The following is a 20,995-nucleotide window of genomic DNA, read 5'->3' as shown; positions in this document are numbered from 1 at the left end:
CTACAGTGTAGAAACTGGTAAAAAAAAAAGTAGGAAAAATTCCTTGAATGAGTCGGTGTGTCCACACTTTTGACTGGTACTGTACGTTGAAGAGCCTGGGGATGAAGTGGACTCCCTATCCCACAGCCCTGAGAAAAGACATCTGGGTGTTTTTTTACCTATTTTAACTGCACACTGTTTGTGTGTGTCATTTGTTTCTTGCCCCCAACACCGCTTTCCATCATTTTGTATAGCATGCCGTCATGCCAAATTGAGTCTCTCTCTCTCTTTCTCTCTTACTCTCCCTCTCTCCAGCTGCGCGCAGGGGAGCGGCTGACGGAACAGACGCCGTAGTGTAGCTGGCAGCAGGCAGTCCGTTGGTCAGTAACGGAAAGCGGCACAGATAATATCGGTTTGTCTCACGCGTGCCCCGCTGTTAAAACACTTGATGTGTCTCTCTTCGCTGCTCTCATCTGGAGAGAGGGAGAGAGAGAGAGGAGAGGGCAGAGAACGAGGAGAGAGAGAGAGCTAAAGGGAGGAATAGTGAATGAGAGGAGTAGACGGAGGAGGAGAGACAATTATTCCGTCTGGTTGCCTCTGTTCTAGTGACGAGAGAGAGTAGACAGCCCGATATACAGGCGGATGTACCTTCCTACAACACGGCTCCAGACCAGTGGCTCACCTTCGCTCAACCTGCCCGCCCGGCAGCGCCCTCATCCCGGCTAGAGGTAAAACATAGACTCGGTGCTCTGGCTGAGTTTTTTTGTGTGTGAAAGCACCGGCGGATGCCGTGAATGTATTTGCGGAAGGTGAGGAAGGCTCTCTTTCTTTCTTACTCTCTCCCTTCTCCTTCTCTATCTCTCATTATTTTCTTTACAAAGGAGCTGTGTGTGTTGGAATGTCTATTTACACATTTGATCACATCGATCGAATGATGTTTCGTGTTTCTATCCGTTCTCCGATGTCATTAATATCCACCAGCATGATTAATATGACATGTTCAAGGTATTTTAGTATTCATTGTAAACAGAAAACAATCATTTGTTTGACATTTAACTGGTCACTCTGAGATGTGATTCATAAAGTGACCTTTCAATGGAAACGGCATTAATGTGGTTGGTTACAACCATGAGAATGTTGTTGACCAACGTTTAATGAAACAATTCGCTATGACAGACAGATAGAGACAGACAGATAGAGACAGATAGAGACAGAGGGACAGAGACAGACAGATAGAGACAGATAGAGACAGACAGATAGAGACAGACAGATAGAGACAGAGGGACAGAGACAGACAGATAGAGACAGACAGATAGAGACAGACAGATAGAGACAGAGGGACAGAGACAGACAGATAGAGACAGACAGATAGAGACAGATAGAGACAGAGGGACAGAGACAGACAGATAGATACAGAGGGACAGAGACAGATAGAGACAGAGACAGACAGATAGAGACAGAGGGACAGAGAGAGACAGATAGAGACAGAGGGACAGAGACAGACAGATAGAGACAGACAGATAGATACAGAGGGACAGACGGACCTGATTATCTTCCATTCAATATGTTATTTAACTTAACAAGAGAGAGAGAGAGATCAGACATTTGTCAAGTAGTGTATAGGTAGTTAGTAGTTTAAAAACTAGTTGTGATTATGTTAGGCTGTGGGCAGTTAGTAGTTTAATAACCAGTTGTGATTATGTTAGGCTATGGGTAGTTGGTTAGTTAGTTAGTTAGTTAGTTAGTAGATTAATAACCAGTTGTGATTATGTTAGGCTATGGGTAGTTAGTAGTTTAATAACCAGTTGTGATTATGTTAGGCTATGGGTAGTTAGTAGTTTAATAACCAGTTGTGATTATGTTAGGCTATGGGTAGTTAGTAGTTTAATAACCAGTTGTGATTATGTTAGGCTATGGGTAGTTAGTAGTTTAATAACCAGTTGTGATTATGTTAGGCTATGGGTAGTTAGTAGTTTAATAACTAGTTGTGATTATGTTAGGCTATGTGTAGTTAGTAGTGTAATAACTAGTTGTGATTATGTTAGGCTATGGGTAGTTAGTAGTTTAATAACCAGTTGTGATTATGTTAGGCTATAGGTAGTTAGTAGTTTAATAACTAGTTGTGATTGTTAGGCTATGTGTAGTTAGTTAGTTAGTAGTTTAATAACCAGTTGTGATTAGGTTAGGCTATGGGTAGTTAGTAGTTTAATAACCAGTTGTGATTATGTTAGGCTATGGGTAGTTAGTAGTTTAATAACCAGTTGTGATTATGTTAGGCTATGGGTAGTTAGTAGTTTAATAACTAGTTGTGATTATGTTAGGCTATGGGTAGTTAGTTAGTTAGTAGTTTAATAACCAGTTGTGATTATGTTAGGCTATGGGTAGTTAGTTAGTTAGTTAGTAGTTTAATAACCAGTTGTGATTATGTTAGGCTATAGGTAGTTAGTTAGTTAGTAGTTTAATAACCAGTTGTGATTATGTTAGGCTATGGGTAGTTAGTTAGTTAGTAGTTTAATAACCAGTTGTGATTATGTTAGGCTATGGGTAGGTAGTTAGTTAGTAGTTCAATAACCAGTTGTGATTATGTTAGGATATGGGTAGTTAGTAGTTTAATAACCAGTTGTGATTATGTTAGGCTATGGGTAGTTAGTTAGTTAGTAGTTTAATAACCAGTTGTGATTATGTTAGGCTATGGGTAGTTAGTTAGTTAGTTAGTAGTTTAATAACCAGTTGTGATTATGTTAGGCTATAGGTAGTTAGTTAGTTAGTAGTTTAATAACCAGTTGTGATTATGTTAGGCTATGGGTAGTTAGTTAGTTAGTAGTTTAATAACCAGTTGTGATTATGTTAGGCTATAGGTAGTTAGTTAGTTAGTAGTTTAATAACCAGTTGTGATTATGTTAGGCTATGGGTAGTTAGTTAGTTAGTAGTTTTAATAACCAGTTGTGATTATGTTAGGACATGGGTAGTTAGTAGTGTAATAACCAGTTGTGATTATGTTAGGACATGGGTAGTTAGTAGTGTAATAACCAGTTGTGATTATGTTAGGACATGGGTAGTTAATAGATTAATAACTAGTTGTGATTATGTTAGGCTATGTGTAGTTAGTTAGTTAGTAGTTTAATAACCAGTTGTGATTAGGTTAGGCTATGGGTAGTTAGTTAGTTAGTAGTTTAATAACTAGTTGTGATTATGTTAGGACATGGGTAGTTAGTAGTGTAATAACCAGTTGTGATTATGTTAGGCTATGGGTAGTTAGTTAGTTAGTAGTTTAATAACTAGTTGTGATTATGTTAGGCTATGGGTAGTTAGTAGTGTAATAACTAGTTGTGATTATGTTAGGCTATGGGTAGTTAGTAGTTTAATAACCAGTTGTGATTATGGTTGTCTGTCTGTCTGTCTGTCTGTCTGTCTGTCTGTCTGTCTGTCTGTCTGTCTGTCTGTCTGTCTGTCTGGCTGGCTGGCTGGCTGGCTGTCTGTCTGTCTGTGTTTTCAGTCAGTCCAGCTATGTCCTATGACTCCCTAGAACACACACACACACACACACACACACACACACACACACACACACACACACACACACACACACACACACACACACACACACACACACACACACACACACACACACACACACACGTGTGTCTAACCTCATGTTGTCTCATTGCTCCACAGGTCCAGGAGCTGTTCTGAAACGTCATCTTCCCCCGTGTGTCCTGATTGGTTTAGAGATGTCTATGTCAGCTAACCTTTCTGACCCTCTGTGATTGGTGTAGAGAGAGTTCCACTTTGTCAGGCTGACCTTTCTGACCCTCTGTGACCCCTCACCATGGTGACATGACGGACCTTAGTGTTCCTCACCAAATCCATGTTAGAAACCCTTCATAGAGACATACACACACACACCTTGACACACACACACACCTTGACACACACACACACACACCTTGATAAACACACACACCCTGACACACACACACACACACACACACCTTGACACACACACACACTTTAACAAACACACACACACACCCTGACACACACACACCCTGACATAAATACACCTTGACACACACACGTATACATCGCGACACACCCTCCAGGTAGTGATGTCGTTAGCGGTGCATGTCCGTCGCCACCTGCGGCGCTTCCTCCTCCTCCTCGCCTCCGGCTCCCTGCTAGGCTCCGCCTACTTCCTATTCTCTAACTCCGCCCCCACCCTACAGCTCAACCAATCAGAAGAGCACGTTGCTGCGGCCTGCTCCCTGCCATTTCCAACTCCCTACAGATCCCCCAACACACACACTGATAAACACACCGTCAGACGATCAGACCCCATCACACACACCGACAGACGATCAGACCCCATCACACACACCGACAGACGATCCGACCCCATCACACACACCAACAGACGATCTGACCCCATCACACACACCGACAGACGATCTGACCCCGACACACACACCGACAGACGATCCGACCCCATCACACAGACCGACAGACGATCTGACCCCATCACACACACCGACAGACAATCTGACCCCATCACACAGAACGACAGACAATCTGACCCCATCACACACACCGACAGACGATCCAACCCCGACACACACACCGACAGACGATCAGACCCCATCACACACACCGACAGACGATCCGACCCCGACACACACACCGACAGACGATCTGACCCCATCAGACGATCCGACAGACAATCTGACCCCATCACACAGAACGACAGACGATCCGACCCCATCACACACACCGACAGACGATCCAACCCCGACACACACACCGACAGACGATCAGACCCCATCACACACACCGACAGACGATCCAACCCCGACACACACACCGACAGACGATCCGACCCCGACACACACACCGACAGACGATCCGACCCCGACACACACACCGACAGACGATCAGACCCCATCAGACGATCCGACCCCGACACACACACCGACCCCCTCCCCTCAGTAGACCCAGTAGTATTGGTGCTGGTAGAATCACAGTACAGCCCGTTGGGACAGGACATCGTCGGCATCCTGGAGTCCGCCCGGTACCCGTTCAGAACAGAGATCACCCCGAGGAAAGGAGACCTGCCATCACTCACTGACAAGGTTAATATTGTTGTTATGGGGAAGGAGACCTGTCTCTCCTCACTGACAAGGTTAATATTGTTGTTATGGGGAAGGAGACCTGTCTCTCCTCACTGACAAGGTTAATATTGTTGTTATGGGGAAGGAGACCTGTCTCTCCTCACTGACAAGGTTAATATTGTTGTTATGGGGAAGGAGACCTGTCTCTCCTCACTGACGAGGTTAATATTGTTGTTATGGGGGAAGGAGACCTGTCTCTCCTCACTGACAAGGTTAATATTGTTGTTATGGGGAAGGAGACCTGTCTCTCCTCACTGACAAGGTTAATATTGTTGTTATGGGGAAGGAGACCTGTCTCTCCTCACTGACAAGGTTAATATTGTTGTTATGGGGAAGGAGACCTGTCTCTCCTCACTGACAAGGTTAATATTGTTGTTATGGGGAAGGAGACCTGTCTCTCCTCACTGACAAGGTTAATATTGTTGTTATGGGGAAGGAGACCTGTCTGTCCTCACTGACAAGGTTAATATTGTTGTTATGGGGAAGGAGACCTGTCTCCCCTCACTGACAAGGTTAATATTGTTGTTATGGGGGAAGGAGACCTGTCTCTCCTCACTGACAATGTTAATATTGTTGTTATGGGGGAAGGAGACCTGTCTCTCCTCACTGACAAGGTTAATATTGTTGTTATGGGGAAGGAGACCTGTCTCCCCTCACTGACAAGGTTAATATTGTTGTTATGGGGAAGGAGACCTGTCTCTCCTGACTGACAAGGTTAAAATTGTTGTTATGGGGAAGGAGACCTGTCTCCCCTCACTGACAAGGTTAATATTGTTGTTATGGGGAAGGAGACCTGTCTCCCCTCACTGACAAGGTTAATATTGTTGTTATGGGGGAAGGAGACCTGTCTCTCCTCACTGACAAGGTTAATATTGTTGTTATGGGGAAGGAGACCTGTCTCCCCTCACTGACAAGGTTAATATTGTTGTTATGGGGGAGGAGACCTGTCTCCCCTCACTGACAAGGTTAATATTGTTGTTATGGGGAAGGAGACCTGTCTCTCCTCACTGACAAGGTTAATATTGTTGTTATGGGGGAAGGAGACCTGTCTCCCCTCACTGACAAGGTTAATATTGTTGTTATGGGGAAGGAGACCTGTCTCCCCTCACTGACAAGGTTAATATTGTTGTTATGGGGGAAGGAGACCTGTCTCTCCTCACTGACAATGTTAATATTGTTGTTATGGGGGAAGGAGACCTGTCTCTCCTCACTGACAAGGTTAATATTGTTGTTATGGGGAAGGAGACCTGTCTCCCCTCACTGACAAGGTTAATATTGTTGTTATGGGGAAGGAGACCTGTCTCTCCTCACTGACAAGGTTAATATTGTTGTTATGGGGAAGGAGACCTGTCTCTCCTCACTGACAATGTTAATATTGTTGTTATGGGGAAGGAGACCTGTCTCTCCTCACTGACAAGGTTAATATTGTTGTTATGGGGAAGGAGACCTGTCTCCCCTCACTGACAAGGTTAATATTGTTGTTATGGGGAAGGAGACCTGTCTCTCCTCACTGACAAGGTTAATATTGTTGTTATGGGGAAGGAGACCTGTCTCCCCTCACTGACAAGGTTAATATTGTATTGTTGTTGTTATGGGGAAGGAGACCTGTCTCTCCTCACTGACAAGGTCAATATTGTTGTTATGGGGAAGGAGACCTGTCTCTCCTCACTGACAAGGTTAATATTGTTGTTATGGGGAAGGAGACCTGTCTCCCCTCACTGACAAGGTTAATATTGTTGTTATGGGGAAGGAGACCTGTCTCCCCTCACTGACAAGGTTAATATTGTTGTTATGGGGAAGGAGACCTGTCTCTCCTCACTGACAAGGTTAATATTGTTGTTATGGGGAAGGAGACCTGTCTCCCCTCACTGACAAGGTTAATATTGTTGTTATGGGGAAGGAGACCTGTCTCTCCTCACTGACAAGGTTAATATTGTTGTTATGGGGAAGGAGACCTGTCTCCCCTCACTGACAAGGTTAATATTGTTGTTATGGGGAAGGAGACCTGTCTCTCCTCACTGACAAGGTTAATATTGTTGTTATGGGGAAGGAGACCTGTCTCTCCTCACTGACAAGGTTAATATTGTTGTTATGGGGAAGGAGACCTGTCTCTCCTCACTGACAAGGTTAATATTGTTGTTATGGGGAAGGAGACCTGTCTCCCCTCACTGACAAGGTTAATATTGTTGTTATGGGGAAGGAGACCTGTCTCTCCTCACTGACAAGGTTAATATTGTTGTTATGGGGAAGGAGACCTGTCTCTCCTCACTGACAAGGTTATTATTGTTGTTATGGAGAAGGAGACCTGTCTCCCCTCACTGACAAGGTTAATATTGTTGTTATGGGGAAGGAGACCTGTCTCTCCTCACTGACAAGGTTAATATTGTTGTTATGGGGAAGGAGACCTGTCTCTCCTCACTGACAAGGTTAATATTGTTGTTATGGGGGAAGGAGACCTGTCTCCCCTCACTGACAAGGTTAATATTGTATTATTGTTGTTATGGAGACAGCATTCTACCCCCTAAACAGAAACTAACAGCACGTTGCCGTGGTTACGTCTGTCAGTGTAACAAGCTGTTTAACGTTGTTGTCTTTTTTCAAAAGGGGCGTGGTCGCTACATCCTGGTCATCTACGAGAGTCTGTTGAAGTACGCCCACACCGACTCCTGGAACAGACAGCTGCTACACCAGGTACAGACACACTGACTCCTGGAACAGACAGCTGTTACACCAGGTACAGACACACTGACTCCTGGAACAGACAGCTGTTACACCAGGTACATACACACTGACTCCTGGAACAGACAGCTGTTACACCAGGTACAGACACACTGACTCCTGGAACAGACAGCTGTTACACCAGGTACAGACACACTGACTCCTGGAACAGACAGCTGTTACACCAGGTACAGACACACTGACTCCTGGAACAGACAGCTGTTACACCAGGTACAGACACACTGACTCCTGAAACAGACAGCTATTACACCAGGTACAGACACACTGACTCCTGGAACAGACAGCTGTTACACCAGGTACAGACACACTGACTCCTGGAACAGACAGCTGTTACACCAGGTACAGACACACTGACTCCTGGAACAGACAGCTGTTACACCAGGTACAGACACACTGACTCCTGGAACAGACAGCTGTTACACCAGGTACAGACACACTGACTCCTGGAACAGACAGCTGTTACACCAGGTACAGACACACTGACTCCTGGAACAGACAGCTGTTACACCAGGTACAGACACACTGACTCCTGGAACAGACAGCTGTTACACCAGGTACAGACACACTGACTCCTGGAACAGACAGCTGTTACACCAGGTACAGACACACTGACTCCTGGAACAGACAGCTGTTACACCAGGTACAGACACACTGACTCCTGGAACAGACAGCTGTTACACCAGGTACAGACACACTGACTCCTGAAACAGACAGCTATTACACCAGGTACAGACACACTGACTCCTGGAACAGACAGCTGTTACACCAGGTACAGACACACTGACTCCTGGAACAGACAGCTGTTACACCAGGTACAGACACACTGACTCCTGGAACAGACAGCTGTTACACCAGGTACAGACACACTGACTCCTGGAACAGACAGCTGTTACACCAGGTACAGACACACTGACTCCTGGAACAGACAGCTGTTACACCAGGAACAGACACACTGACTCCTGGAACAGACAGCTGCTACACCAGGTACAGACACACTGACTCCTGGAACAGACAGCTGCTACACCAGGTACAGACACACTGACTCCTGGAACAGACAGCTGTTACACCAGGTACAGACACACTGACTCCTGGAACAGACAGATGTTACACCAGGTACAGACACACTGACTCCTGGAACAGACAGCTGTTACACCAGGTACAGACACACTGACTCCTGGAACAGACAGCTGCTACACCAGGTACAGACACACTGACTCCTGGAACAGACAGCTGCTACACCAGGTACAGACACACTGACTCCTGGAACAGACAGCTGTTACACCAGGTACAGACACACCGACTCCTGGAACAGACAGCTGTTACACCAGGTACAGACACACCGACTCCTGGAACAGACAGCTGTTACACCAGGTACAGACACACTGACTCCTGGTACAGACAGCTGTTACACCAGGTACAGACAAACTGACTCCTGGAACAGACAGCTGTTACACCAGGTACAGACACACTGACTCCTGGAACAGACAGCTGTTACACCAGGTACAGACACACTGACTCCTGAAACAGACAGCTGTTACACCAGGTACAGACACACTGACTCCTGGGACAGACAGCTGTTACACCAGGTACAGACACACTGACTCCTGGAACAGACAGCTGTTACACCAGGTACAGACACACTGACTCCTGGAACAGACAGCTGTTACACCAGGTACAGACACACTGACTCCTGGAACAGACAGCTGTTACACCAGGTACAGACACACTGACTCCTGGAACAGACAGCTGTTACACCAGGTACAGACACACTGACTCCTGGAACAGACAGCTGTTACACCAGGTACAGACACACTGACTCCTGGAACAGACAGCTGTTACACCAGGTACATACACACTGACTCCTGGAACAGACAGCTGTTACACCAGGTACAGACACACTGACTCCTGGAACAGACATCTGCTACACCAAGTACAGCCACACTGACTCCTGGAACAGACAGCTGTTACACCAGGTACAGACACACTGACTCCTGGAACAGACAGCTGTTACACCAGGTACAGACACACTGACTCCTGGAACAGACAGCTGTTACACCAGGTACAGACACACTGACTCCTGGAACAGACAGCTGTTACACCAGGTACAGACACACTGACTCCTGGAACAGACAGCTGTTACACCAGGTACAGACACACTGACTCCTGGAACAGACAGCTGTTACACCAGGTACAGACACACTGACTCCTGGAACAGACAGCTGTTACACCAGGTACAGACACACTGACTCCTGGAACAGACAGCTGTTACACCAGGTACAGACACACTGACTCCTGGAACAGACAGCTGTTACACCAGGTACAGACACACTGACTCCTGGAACAGACAGCTGTTACACCAGGTACAGACACACTGACTCCTGGAACAGATAGCTGTTACACCAGGTACAGACACACTGACTCCTGGAACAGACAGCTGCTACACCAGGTACAGACACACTGACTCCTGGAACAGACAGCTGTTACGCCAGGTACAGACACACTGACTCCTGGAACAGACAGCTGTTACACCAGGTACAGACACACTGACTCCTGGAACAGATAGCTGTTACACCAGGTACAGACACACTGACTCCTGGAACAGACAGCTGTTACACCAGGTACAGACACACTGACTCCTGGAACAGACAGCTGTTACACCAGGTACAGACACACTGACTCCTGGTACAGACAGCTGTTACAGTGACGTGACCCACTTCTCTTCTGACCTGCCTCGTTCACACGTTGGTCCTTCTCTACAGTGACGTGATCCACTTCCCTTCTGACCTGCCTCGTTCACACGTTGGTCCTTCTACAGTGACCCACTTCTCTTCTGACCTGCCTCGTTCACACGTTGGTCCTTCTACAGTGACGTGACCCCCTTCTCTTCTGACCTGCCTCGTTCACACGTTAGTCCTTCTACAGTGACGTGACCCACTTCTCTTCTGACCTGCCTCATTCACACGTTGCTCCTTCTACAGTGACGTGATCCCCTTCCCTTCTGACCTGCCTCGTTCACACGTTGGTCCTTCTACAGTGACCCACTTCTCTTCTGACCTGCCTCATTCACACGTTGGTCCCTCTACAGTGACGTGACCCACTTCTCTTCTGACCTGCCTCGTTCACACGTTGGTCCTTCTACAGTGACGTGATCCACTTCTCTTCTGACCTGCCTCATTCACACGTTGGTCCTTCTACAGTGACGTGAACCACTCCTCTTCTGACCTGCCTCATTCACACATTGGTCCTTCTACAGTGACGTGACCCACTTCTCTTCTGACCTGCCTCGTTCACACGTTGGTCCTTCTACAGTGACGTGACCCACTTCTCTTCTGACCTGCCTCGTTCACACGTTAGTCCTTCTACAGTGACGTGACCCACTTCTCTTCTGACCTGCCTCGTTCACACGTTGGTCCTTCTACAGTGACGTGATCCACTTCTCTTCTGACCTGCCTCGTTCACACGTTGGTCCTTCTATAGTGACGTGACCCACTTCTCTTCTGACCTGCCTCGTTCACACGTTGGTCCTTCTACAGTGACGTGATCCACTGCTCTTCTGACCTGCCTCATTCACACGTTGGTCCTTCTACAGTGACCCACTTCTCTTCTGACCTGCCTCGTTCACACGTTGGTCCTTCTACAGGGACGTGATCCACTACTCTTCTGACCTGCCTCATTTACACTTTCCACCAAGTCGGCATGGAACAAAAATGTTTTAATAGCGAACATCCACACATCTCTGCATCTGCGGGACACTTTTCAAGAGAAAAGGAAGTGGAAGGTGGAGGTGACTTAGTAAGAAGGTAAGGGGGAACTAGTTCAACGAGAATTTCAAAATGTCGTGGCGAAGCTACTTTTTTGTACGGATTACTGTTTTTGTGTGTATTGGTACTCACTTACGTTTGCCGTACGTTACCTTCTCAAACTGTTAGCTAATGTTACCTTCTCAACCTGTTAGCTAACGTTACCTTCTCAAACTGTTAGCTAACGTTACCTTCTCAAACTGTTGGCTAACATTACCTTCTCAACCTGTTAGCTAACGTTACCTTCTCAACCTGTTAGCTAACGTTACCTTCTCAAACTGTTAGCTAACGTTACCTTCTCAACCTGTTAGCTAACGTTACCTTCTCAAACTGTTAGCTAACGTTACCTTCTCAACCTGTTAGCTAACGTTACCTTCTCAACCTGTTAGCTAACGTTACCTTCTCAAACTGTTAGCTAACGTTACCTTCTCAACCTGTTAGCTAACGTTACCTTCTCAACCTGTTAGCTAACGTTACCTTCTCAAACTGTTAGCTAATGTTACCTTCTCAACCTGTTAGCTAACGTTACCTTCTCAAACTGTTAGCTAGCGTTACCTTCTCAAACTGTTAGCTAACGTTACCTTCTCAAACTGTTAGCTTACGTTACCTTCTCAAACTGTTAGCTAACGTTACCTTCTCAAGCTGTTAGCTAACGTTACCTTCTCAACCTGTTAGCTAACGTTACCTTCTCAAACTGTTAGCTAACGTTACCTTCTCAAACTGTTAGCTAACGTTACCTTCTCAACCTGTTAGCTAACGTTACCTTCTCAAACTGTTAGCTAACGTTACCTTCTCAAACTGTTAGCTAACGTTACCTTCTCAACCTGTTAGCTAACTTTACCTTCTCAAACTGTTAGCTAACGTTACCTTCTCAACCTGTTAGCTAACGTTACCTTCTCAACCTGTTAGCTAACGTTACCTTCTCAAACTGTTAGCTAACGTTACCTTCTCAACCTGTTAGCTAACGTTACCTTCTCAAACTGTTAGCTAACGTTACCTTCTCAAACTGTTAGCTAATGTTACCTTCTCAACCTGTTAGCTAACGTTACCTTCTCAAACTGTTAGCTAACGTTACCTTCTCAAACTGTTAGCTAACGTTACCTTCTCAACCTGTTAGCTAACGTTACCTTCTCAAACTGTTAGCTAACATTACCTTCTCAAACTGTTAGCTAACGTTACCTTCTCAAACTGTTAGCTAACGTTACCTTCTCAAACTGTTAGCTAACGTTACCTTCTCAACCTGTTAGCTAACGTTACCTTCTCAAACTGTTAGCTAACGTTACCTTCTCAACCTGTTAGCTAACGTTACCTTCTCAAACTGTTAGCTAATGTTACCTTCTCAAACTGTTAGCTAACGTTACCTTCTCAACCTGTTAGCTAACGTTACCTTCTCAACCTGTTAGCTAATGTTACCTTCTCAAACTGTTAGCTAACGTTACCTTCTCAACCTGTTAGCTAACGTTACCTTCTCAACCTGTTAGCTAACGTTACCTTCTCAACCTGTTAGCTAACGTTACCTTTTCAAACTGTTAGCTAACGTTACCTTTTCAAACTGTTAGCTAACGTTACCTTCTCAAACTGTTAGCTAACGTTACCTTCTCAAACTGTTAGCTAACGTTACCTTCTCAAACTGTTAGCTAACGTTACCCTCTCAAACTGTTAGCTAACGTTACCTTCTCAACCTGTTAGCTAACGTTACCTTCTCAACCTGTTAGCTAACGTTACCTTCTCAAACTGTTAGCTAACGTTACCTTCTCAAACTGTTAGCTAACGTTACCTTCTCAAACTGTTAGCTTACGTTACCTTCTCAAACTGTTAGCTAACGTTACCTTCTCAAACTGTTAGCTAACGTTACCTTCTCAACCTGTTAGCTAACGTTACCTTCTCAACCTGTTAGCTAACGTTACCTTCTCAAACTGTTAGCTAACGTTAGCCATGAACGTTCACCAACATTGGACACAAAATATAAAATGGATTGTATCATCTGGTTGTCAACTAACGTTCGCTAATGTTGGTCTGGTTGTCAGCTGACGCTTGCCAAATTTTGTCCCTTGTTGTCCCCCAGTACTGTCTCCGTTATCGAGTCGGAATCATCACCTTCCACAGAGCCAATCAGAACTCTCCGCCCCTGCTGAATCTCCGGGGTCTACCCCTGCTGCTACGGACCAATCAGGCGCTCCGAGACGCCTCTGTGATGTCACGTTCGCCCCTCCTCCACCTGACGCGGGCTGATACGGACCGTGGACCTCTCCCCGGTGACGACTGGACCACATTCACCTCCAACCACTCCTCCTACCAGGCTGTTGTCCAGGCACGGCCCAGGGAGGGAGGCCCCGGAGTGGGCAGCGGAGATAATCCAGTCCCTGGTTTCAGTCGGGGCCTACAGGCTACGGTGGTGCTGGATGTGGGGCTGTTTGACGGGGTTCAGAGGGTCGTCTTCGGACACGGCCTGGGCTACTGGCTACACAGGCTCCTATTGGTGGACGCTATCACTTACCTCACGGACAGGAAGTTGTCGTTGGGGTTGGAGCGTCACATCCTGGTGGATATCGACGACATCTTTGTCGGGAAGGAAGGAACACGCATGAAAACAAAGGATGTTAAGGTAGGAGGAAACGGTGGGGGGGGGGGTTCCATGAACACCAAGGATGTTAAGGTAGGAGGAAACGGTGGGGGGGGCTCCATGAACACCAAGGATGTTGAGGTAGGAGGAAACGGGGGGGGGGCTACATGAACACCAAGGATGTTGAGGTAGGAGGAAACGGTGGGGGGGGGGCTCCATGAACACCAAGGATGTTGAGGTAGGAGGAAACGGTGTGGGGGGGGGGGGCTCCATGAACACCAAGGATGTTGAGGTAGGAGGAAACGGTGGGGGGGGGGCTCCATGAACACCAAGGATGTTGAGGTAGGAGGAAACGGTGGGGGGGGGGCTCCATGAACACCAAGGATGTTGAGGTAGGAGGAAACGGTGTGGGGGGGGGGCTCCATGAACACCAAGGATGTTAAGATAGGAGGAAACGGGGGGGGGCTCCATGAACACCAAGGATGTTAAGGTAGGAGGAAACGGTGTGGGGGGGGGGGCTCCATGAACACCAAGGATGTTAAGATAGGAGGAAACGGGGGGGGGCTCCATGAACACCAAGGATGTTAAGGTAGGAGGAAACGGTGGGGGGGGGCTCCATGAACACCAAGGATGTTGAGGTAGGAGGTAACGGTGTGGGGGGGGGGGGGGGTTCCATGAACACAAAGGATGTTAAGGTAGGAGGAAACGGGGGGGGGGGGGGCTCCATGAACACCAAGGATGTTGAGGTAGGAGGTAACGGTGTGGGGGGGGGCTCCATGAACACCAAGGATGTTGAGGTAGGAGGAAACGGTGTGGGGGGGGGGGCTCCATGAACACCAAGGATGTTAAGGTAGGAGGAAACGGTGGGGGGGGGGGCTCCATGAACACCAAGGATGTTAAGGTAGGAGGAAACGGTGGGGGGGGGGCTCCATGAACACCAAGGATGTTGAGGTAGGAGGAAACGGTGGGGGGGGGGGAGGCTCCATGAACACCAAGGATGTTGAGGTAGGAGGAAACGGTGTGGGGGGGGGAGGCTCCATGAACACCAAGGATGTTGAGGTAGGAGGAAACGGTGTGGGGGGGGGAGGCTCCATGAACACCAAGGATGTTAAGATAGGAGGAAACGGGGGGGCTCCATGAACACCAAGGATGTTAAGGTAGGAGGAAACGGGGGGGGGCTCCATGAACACCAAGGATGTTAAGGTAGGAGGAAACTGGGGGGGGCTCCATGAACACCAAGGATGTTAAGGTAGGAGGAAACGGGGGGGGGGGGGGCTCCATGAACACCAAGGATGTTAAGATAGGAGGAAACGGGGGGGGGGGGGGGGCTCCATGAACACCAAGGATGTTAAGGTAGGAGGAAACGGGGGGGGGGGAGAGGCTCCATGAACACCAAGGATGTTAAGGTAGGAGGAAACGGGGGGGGGGGGCTCCATGAACACCAAGGATGTTAAGGAGGAGGAAACGGGGGGGGGGGAGGGGGGGGCTCCATGAACACCAAGGATGTTAAGGAGGAGGAAACGGGGGGGGGGGGGCACCATGAACACCAAGGATGTTAAGGAGGAGGAAACGGGGGGGGGGGGGGGGGCTCCATGAACACCAAGGAAGTTAAGGTAGGAAAACATGGGGGGGGTGGGGGGGGCTCCATGAACACCAAGGATGTTAAGGTAGGAGGAAACGGGGGGGGGTGGCTCCATGAACACCAAGGATGTTAAGGTAGGAAAACATGGGGGGGGGGGGGGTAACAGGGGATGTTAATGTTAAGGAGGAGATGGTGTGTTGCTCTGCAGTGTGTCTGAGACCAGGACCTTCTGCTCACTGCAGCAACGCTGACACCACACAGCCTGCACTCTGGGGAGAAAGGTGTGTGTGTGTGTGTGTGTGTGTGTGTGTGTGTGTGTGTGTGTGTGTGTGTGTGTGTGTGTGTGTGTGTGTGTGTGTGTGTGTGTGTGTGTGTGTGTGTGTGTGTGCTTAGCTCTGTAGATTAGAATGTCACTACCTGTCAGTGTTTGACATCTTTCCTATAATGCATCAGAAAGATGACCTGAACATCTAGGACCTTGGAGAGAGAGAGAGAGAGAGAGAGAGAGAGAGAGAGAGAGAGAGAGAGAGAGAGAGAGAGAGAGAGAGAGAGAGAGAGAGAGAGAGAGAGAGAGAGAGAGAGAGAGAGAGAGAGAGAGAGAGAGAGAGAGAGAGAGAGAGAGAGAGAGAGAGAGAGAGAGGAAGGACAGACACAGAGAGAGAGAGAGAGAGAGAGAGAGAGAGAGAGAGAGAGAGAGAGAGAGAGGACAGACACAGAGAGAGAGAGAGAGAGAGAGAGAGAGAGAGAGAGAGGACAGACACAGAGAGAGAGAGAGAGAGAGAGAGAGAGAGAGAGAGAGAGAGAGAGGACAGACACAGAGAGAGAGAGAGAGAGAGAGAGGACAGACACAGAGAGAGAGAGAGAGAGAGAGGGGACAGACACAGAGAGAGATAGAGAGAGAGGGGGACAGACACAGAGAGAGAGAGAGAGAGAGGGGGACAGACACAGAGAGAGATAGAGGAAGGAGACACAGAGAGAGAGGGGGGGACAGACACAGAGAGAGATAGAGGAAGGAGAGAGAGAGAGAGAGGAAGGAGACACAGAGAGAGAGGGGGGGACAGACACAGAGAGAGATAGAGGAAGGAGAGAGAGAGAGAGAGGAAGGAGAGAGAGAGAGAGAGGGGGGGACAGACACAGAGAGAGATAGAGGAAGGAGAGAGAGAGAGAGAGGGGGGGACAGACACAGAGAGAGATAGAGGAAGGAGAGAGAGAGAGAGAGGAAGGAGAGAGAGAGAGAGAGGGGGGGACAGACACAGAGAGAGATAGAGGAAGGAGAGAGAGAGAGAGAGGAAGGAGAGAGAGAGAGAGAGGGGGGGGGACAGACACAGAGAGAGATAGAGGAAGGAGAGAGAGAGAGAGAGAGAGAGAGAGAGAGGGGGGGGACAGACACAGAGAGAGATAGAGGAAGGAGAGAGAGAGAGAGGGGGGGGACAGACACAGAGAGAGATAGAGGAAGGAGAGAGAGAGAGAGAGAGAGAGAGAGAGAGGGGGGGGGACAGACACAGAGAGAGATAGAGGAAGGAGAGAGAGAGAGAGAGAGAGGGGGGGGACAGACACAGAGAGAGATAGAGGAAGGAGAGAGAGAGAGAGAGGAAGGAGAGAGAGAGAGAGAGGGGGGGACAGACACAGAGAGAGATAGAGGAAGGAGAGAGAGAGAGGGGGGGACAGACACAGAGAGAGAGAGAGGAAGGAGAGAGAGAGACAGGAAGGAGAGAGAGAGAGAGAGGGGGGGGGACAGACACAGAGAGAGATAGAGGAAGGAGAGAGAGAGAGAGAGGGGGGGGACAGACACAGAGAGAGATAGAGGAAGGAGAGAGAGAGAGGGGGACAGACACAGAGAGAGAGAGAGGAAGGAGAGAGAGAGGAAGGAGAGAGAGAGAGAGAGGGGGGGGGACAGACACAGAGAGGGAGAGAGAGAGAGAGAGATAGAGGAAGGAGAGAGAGAGAGAGAGAGAGAGAGAGAGCGAGAGAGAGAGATATATAGAGATATATAGAGATATATAGAGATATATAGAGATATATAGAGATATATAGAGATATATAGAGATATATAGAGATATATAGAGATATATAGAGATATATAGAGATATATAGAGATATATAGAGATATATAGAGATATATAGAGATATATAGAGATATATAGAGATGTTGTTGTTAATGGTAATCCCATGTCCACTACTACTGTTATTATTGCTGTTGGTCCCACCATTTATTTATATATAAATATATATATATTTTGTATATATATACATATATATTTGATTTTTATTTTCCGATATGTATACTTTGACAATGTAAGTAATAACGAACCTACCATGTCAATAAAGTCAATTGAATTGAATTGAATTGAATTGAGAGAGAGATAAGGAGAAGGAGGTGAGGAAAGGGGGACAGAGAGAGAGAGAAGGAGAGATTATACTAGCCGTCAGACAGAGGGAGAGGGAGAGAAGGTAGAGCGAGATAGAGGGGGGAGAGAAGGGACAGAAAAGGAGGAAGATGGGGAAAGGGGGAAAGTCTGAAAAGGGTAGAGCTTGAAAGAGATACAGAAAGAGAGAGACAGATGGAGAAAGAAGGAGAGACAGACTTTGAGAGAAAAGAGACAGAGAGACAGAGAAAGAGAGATAGAGAGAGAGACGGGGATAGATGGAGAGAGGAGTGAGAGAAAGAGACAGAGAATGATACAGTCATCCCTTCCTGCTGATTCAGCCTTCCTTTCAAATTAAAACAGTTCTCTTCAGAGAATTTGACATTTTCACAAAGGGATTGAGAGAGGGGGAGGAGAAATAGTTGTGGAGAGGGAAATGGAATGAGAGGGGAAGGAGAATGAGAGAGAGGGCAAAGATGGAGGAAAGGGGGTGAATAGGTAGATGTAGATAAGGGGGGTGAGGAGAGGGGGGAAGGGAGATGAGAGAAGGAGGAAGAGAGAAGAGAGAGGAGGGAGAAGGAGAAGAGAGGGGAGAGGAGGGAAGGGGAAAGAGAGAGGAGAGAAAGGGGAGGAGAGAGAGGAGAAAGGAAAATGACATACCCAAATCTAACTGCCTGATATTATTATTTATTATTTTAAATGTAACCTTCATTTAACTATGCATATTATTGATATAATTTAAAAGGAAACACTTTGAAGTTTGTCGAAATGTAAAATGAATGTAGGAGAATATAACACATTAGATCTAACACGCTCTGACATATAGAACACTCAGACATTTAGAACACTCAGACATTTAGAACACTCAGACATTTAGAACACTCAGACATTTAGAACACTCAGAACATTTAGAACACTCAGAACATTTAGAACACTCAGAACATTTAGAACACTCAGACATTTAGAACACTCAGAACATTTAGAACACTCAGAACATTTAGAACACTCAGAACATTTAGAACACTCAGACATTTAGAACACTCAGAACATTTAGAACACTCAGAACATTTAGAACACTCAGAACATTTAGAACACTCAGACATTTAGAACACTCAGACATTTAGAACACTCAGAACATTTAGAACACTCAGAACATTTAGAACACTCAGAACATTTAGAACACTCAGAACATTTAGAACACTCAGACATTTAGAACACTCAGAACATTTAGAACACTCAGACATTTAGAACACTCAGACATTTAGAACACTCAGAACATTTAGAACACTCAGAACATTTAGAACACTCAGACATTCATAACACTCAGACATTTAGAACACTCAGACATTTAGAACACTCAGAACATTTAGAACACTCAGAACATTTAGAACACTCAGAACATTTAGAACACTCAGACATTTAGAACACTCAGAACATTTAGAACACTCAGGCATTTAGAACACTCGGAACATTTAGAACACTCAGAACATTTAGAACACTCAGAACATTTAGAACACTCAGAACATTTAGAACACTCAGAACATTTAGAACACTCAGAACATTTAGAACACTCAGAACATTTAGAACACTCAGAACATTTCGAACACTCAGAACATTTCGAACACTCAGAACATTTAGAATAGATCACAGAACAAATGGAACACAACTCTCTCCCTCTTTCTCCAGGCCCTCCTGGACACTCAGAACCAGCTGAGATCTCAAATCACCAACTTCACCTTTAATCTTGGCTTCTCTGGGAAGTTCTACCATACAGGTACAGTACTGTCAGAACCAGTCATTTAACTACTAACAGAACCAGTCATTTAACTACTAACAGAACCAGTCATTTAACTACTAACAGAACCAGTCATTTAACTACTAACAGAACCAGTCATTTAACTACTAACAGAACCAGTCATTTAACTACTAACAGAACCAGTCATTTAACTACTAACAGAACCAGTCAGAACCAGTCATATAACTACTGACAGAACCAGTCATATAACTACTGTCAGAACCAGTCATATAACTACTGACAGAACCAGTCAGAACCAGTCATATAACTACTGTCAGAACCAGTCATATAACTACTAACAGAACCAGTCATATAACTACTGTCAGAACCAGTCAAAACCAGTCATATAACTACTGACAGAACCAGTCAGAACCAGTCATATAACTACTGTCAGAACCAGTCATATAACTACTAACAGAACCAGTCATATAACTACTGACAGAACCAGTCATATAACTACTGACAGAACCAGTCATATAACTACTGTCAGAACCAGTCATATAACTACTGACAGAACCAGTCAGATCCAGTCATATAACTACTGACAGAACCAGTCATATAACTACTGACAGAACCAGTCATATAACTACTGACAGAACCAGTCAGATCCAGTCATATAACTACTGACAGAACCAGTCATATAACTACTGACAGAACCAGTCATATAACTACTGTCAGAACCAGTCAGAACCAGTCATATAACTACTGACAGAACCAGTCAGAACCAGTCATATAACTACTGTCAGAACCAGTCATATAACTACTAACAGAACCAGTCATATAACTACTGTCAGAACCAGTCAAAACCAGTCATATAACTACTGACAGAACCAGTCAGAACCAGTCATATAACTACTGTCAGAACCAGTCATATAACTACTAACAGAACCAGTCATATAACTACTGACAGAACCAGTCATATAACTACTGACAGAACCAGTCATATAACTACTGTCAGAACCAGTCAGAACCAGTCATATAACTACTGACAGAACCAGTCATATAA

At 46.4% G+C, this 20,995-nt stretch overlaps 1 protein-coding gene across 2 annotated transcripts; it reads left to right on the top strand.

Moving 5' to 3' along the window:
• The first annotated feature begins 210 nt into the window (after positions 1 to 210).
• Positions 211 to 20,075, top strand: LOC129842411 (uncharacterized). Of its 2 annotated transcripts, none has more exons than XM_055910961.1 (5): positions 211 to 707; positions 3,655 to 5,105; positions 7,749 to 7,835; positions 13,749 to 14,288; positions 19,881 to 20,075. In XM_055910961.1, the coding sequence occupies exons 2-5, from the start codon at positions 4,089 to 4,091 to the stop codon at positions 19,995 to 19,997; spliced, it is 1,761 nt and encodes a 586-aa protein (XP_055766936.1). In that variant the 5' UTR covers positions 211 to 707; positions 3,655 to 4,088; the 3' UTR covers positions 19,998 to 20,075. The 2 variants fall into 2 exon arrangements, with proteins under 2 accessions (XP_055766936.1, XP_055766937.1); XM_055910962.1 differs by having other exon boundaries at positions 211 to 788.
• The last annotated feature ends 920 nt before the right edge of the window (positions 20,076 to 20,995 follow it).

Source organism: Salvelinus fontinalis, unplaced genomic scaffold (genome assembly GCF_029448725.1).
Source record: "Salvelinus fontinalis isolate EN_2023a unplaced genomic scaffold, ASM2944872v1 scaffold_0039, whole genome shotgun sequence".
In the NCBI taxonomy this organism is placed as follows: domain Eukaryota; kingdom Metazoa; phylum Chordata; class Actinopteri; order Salmoniformes; family Salmonidae; genus Salvelinus; species Salvelinus fontinalis.
Note: the sequence above shows the minus strand (reverse complement) of the source record. Positions and strands in the feature narration are given on the sequence as shown.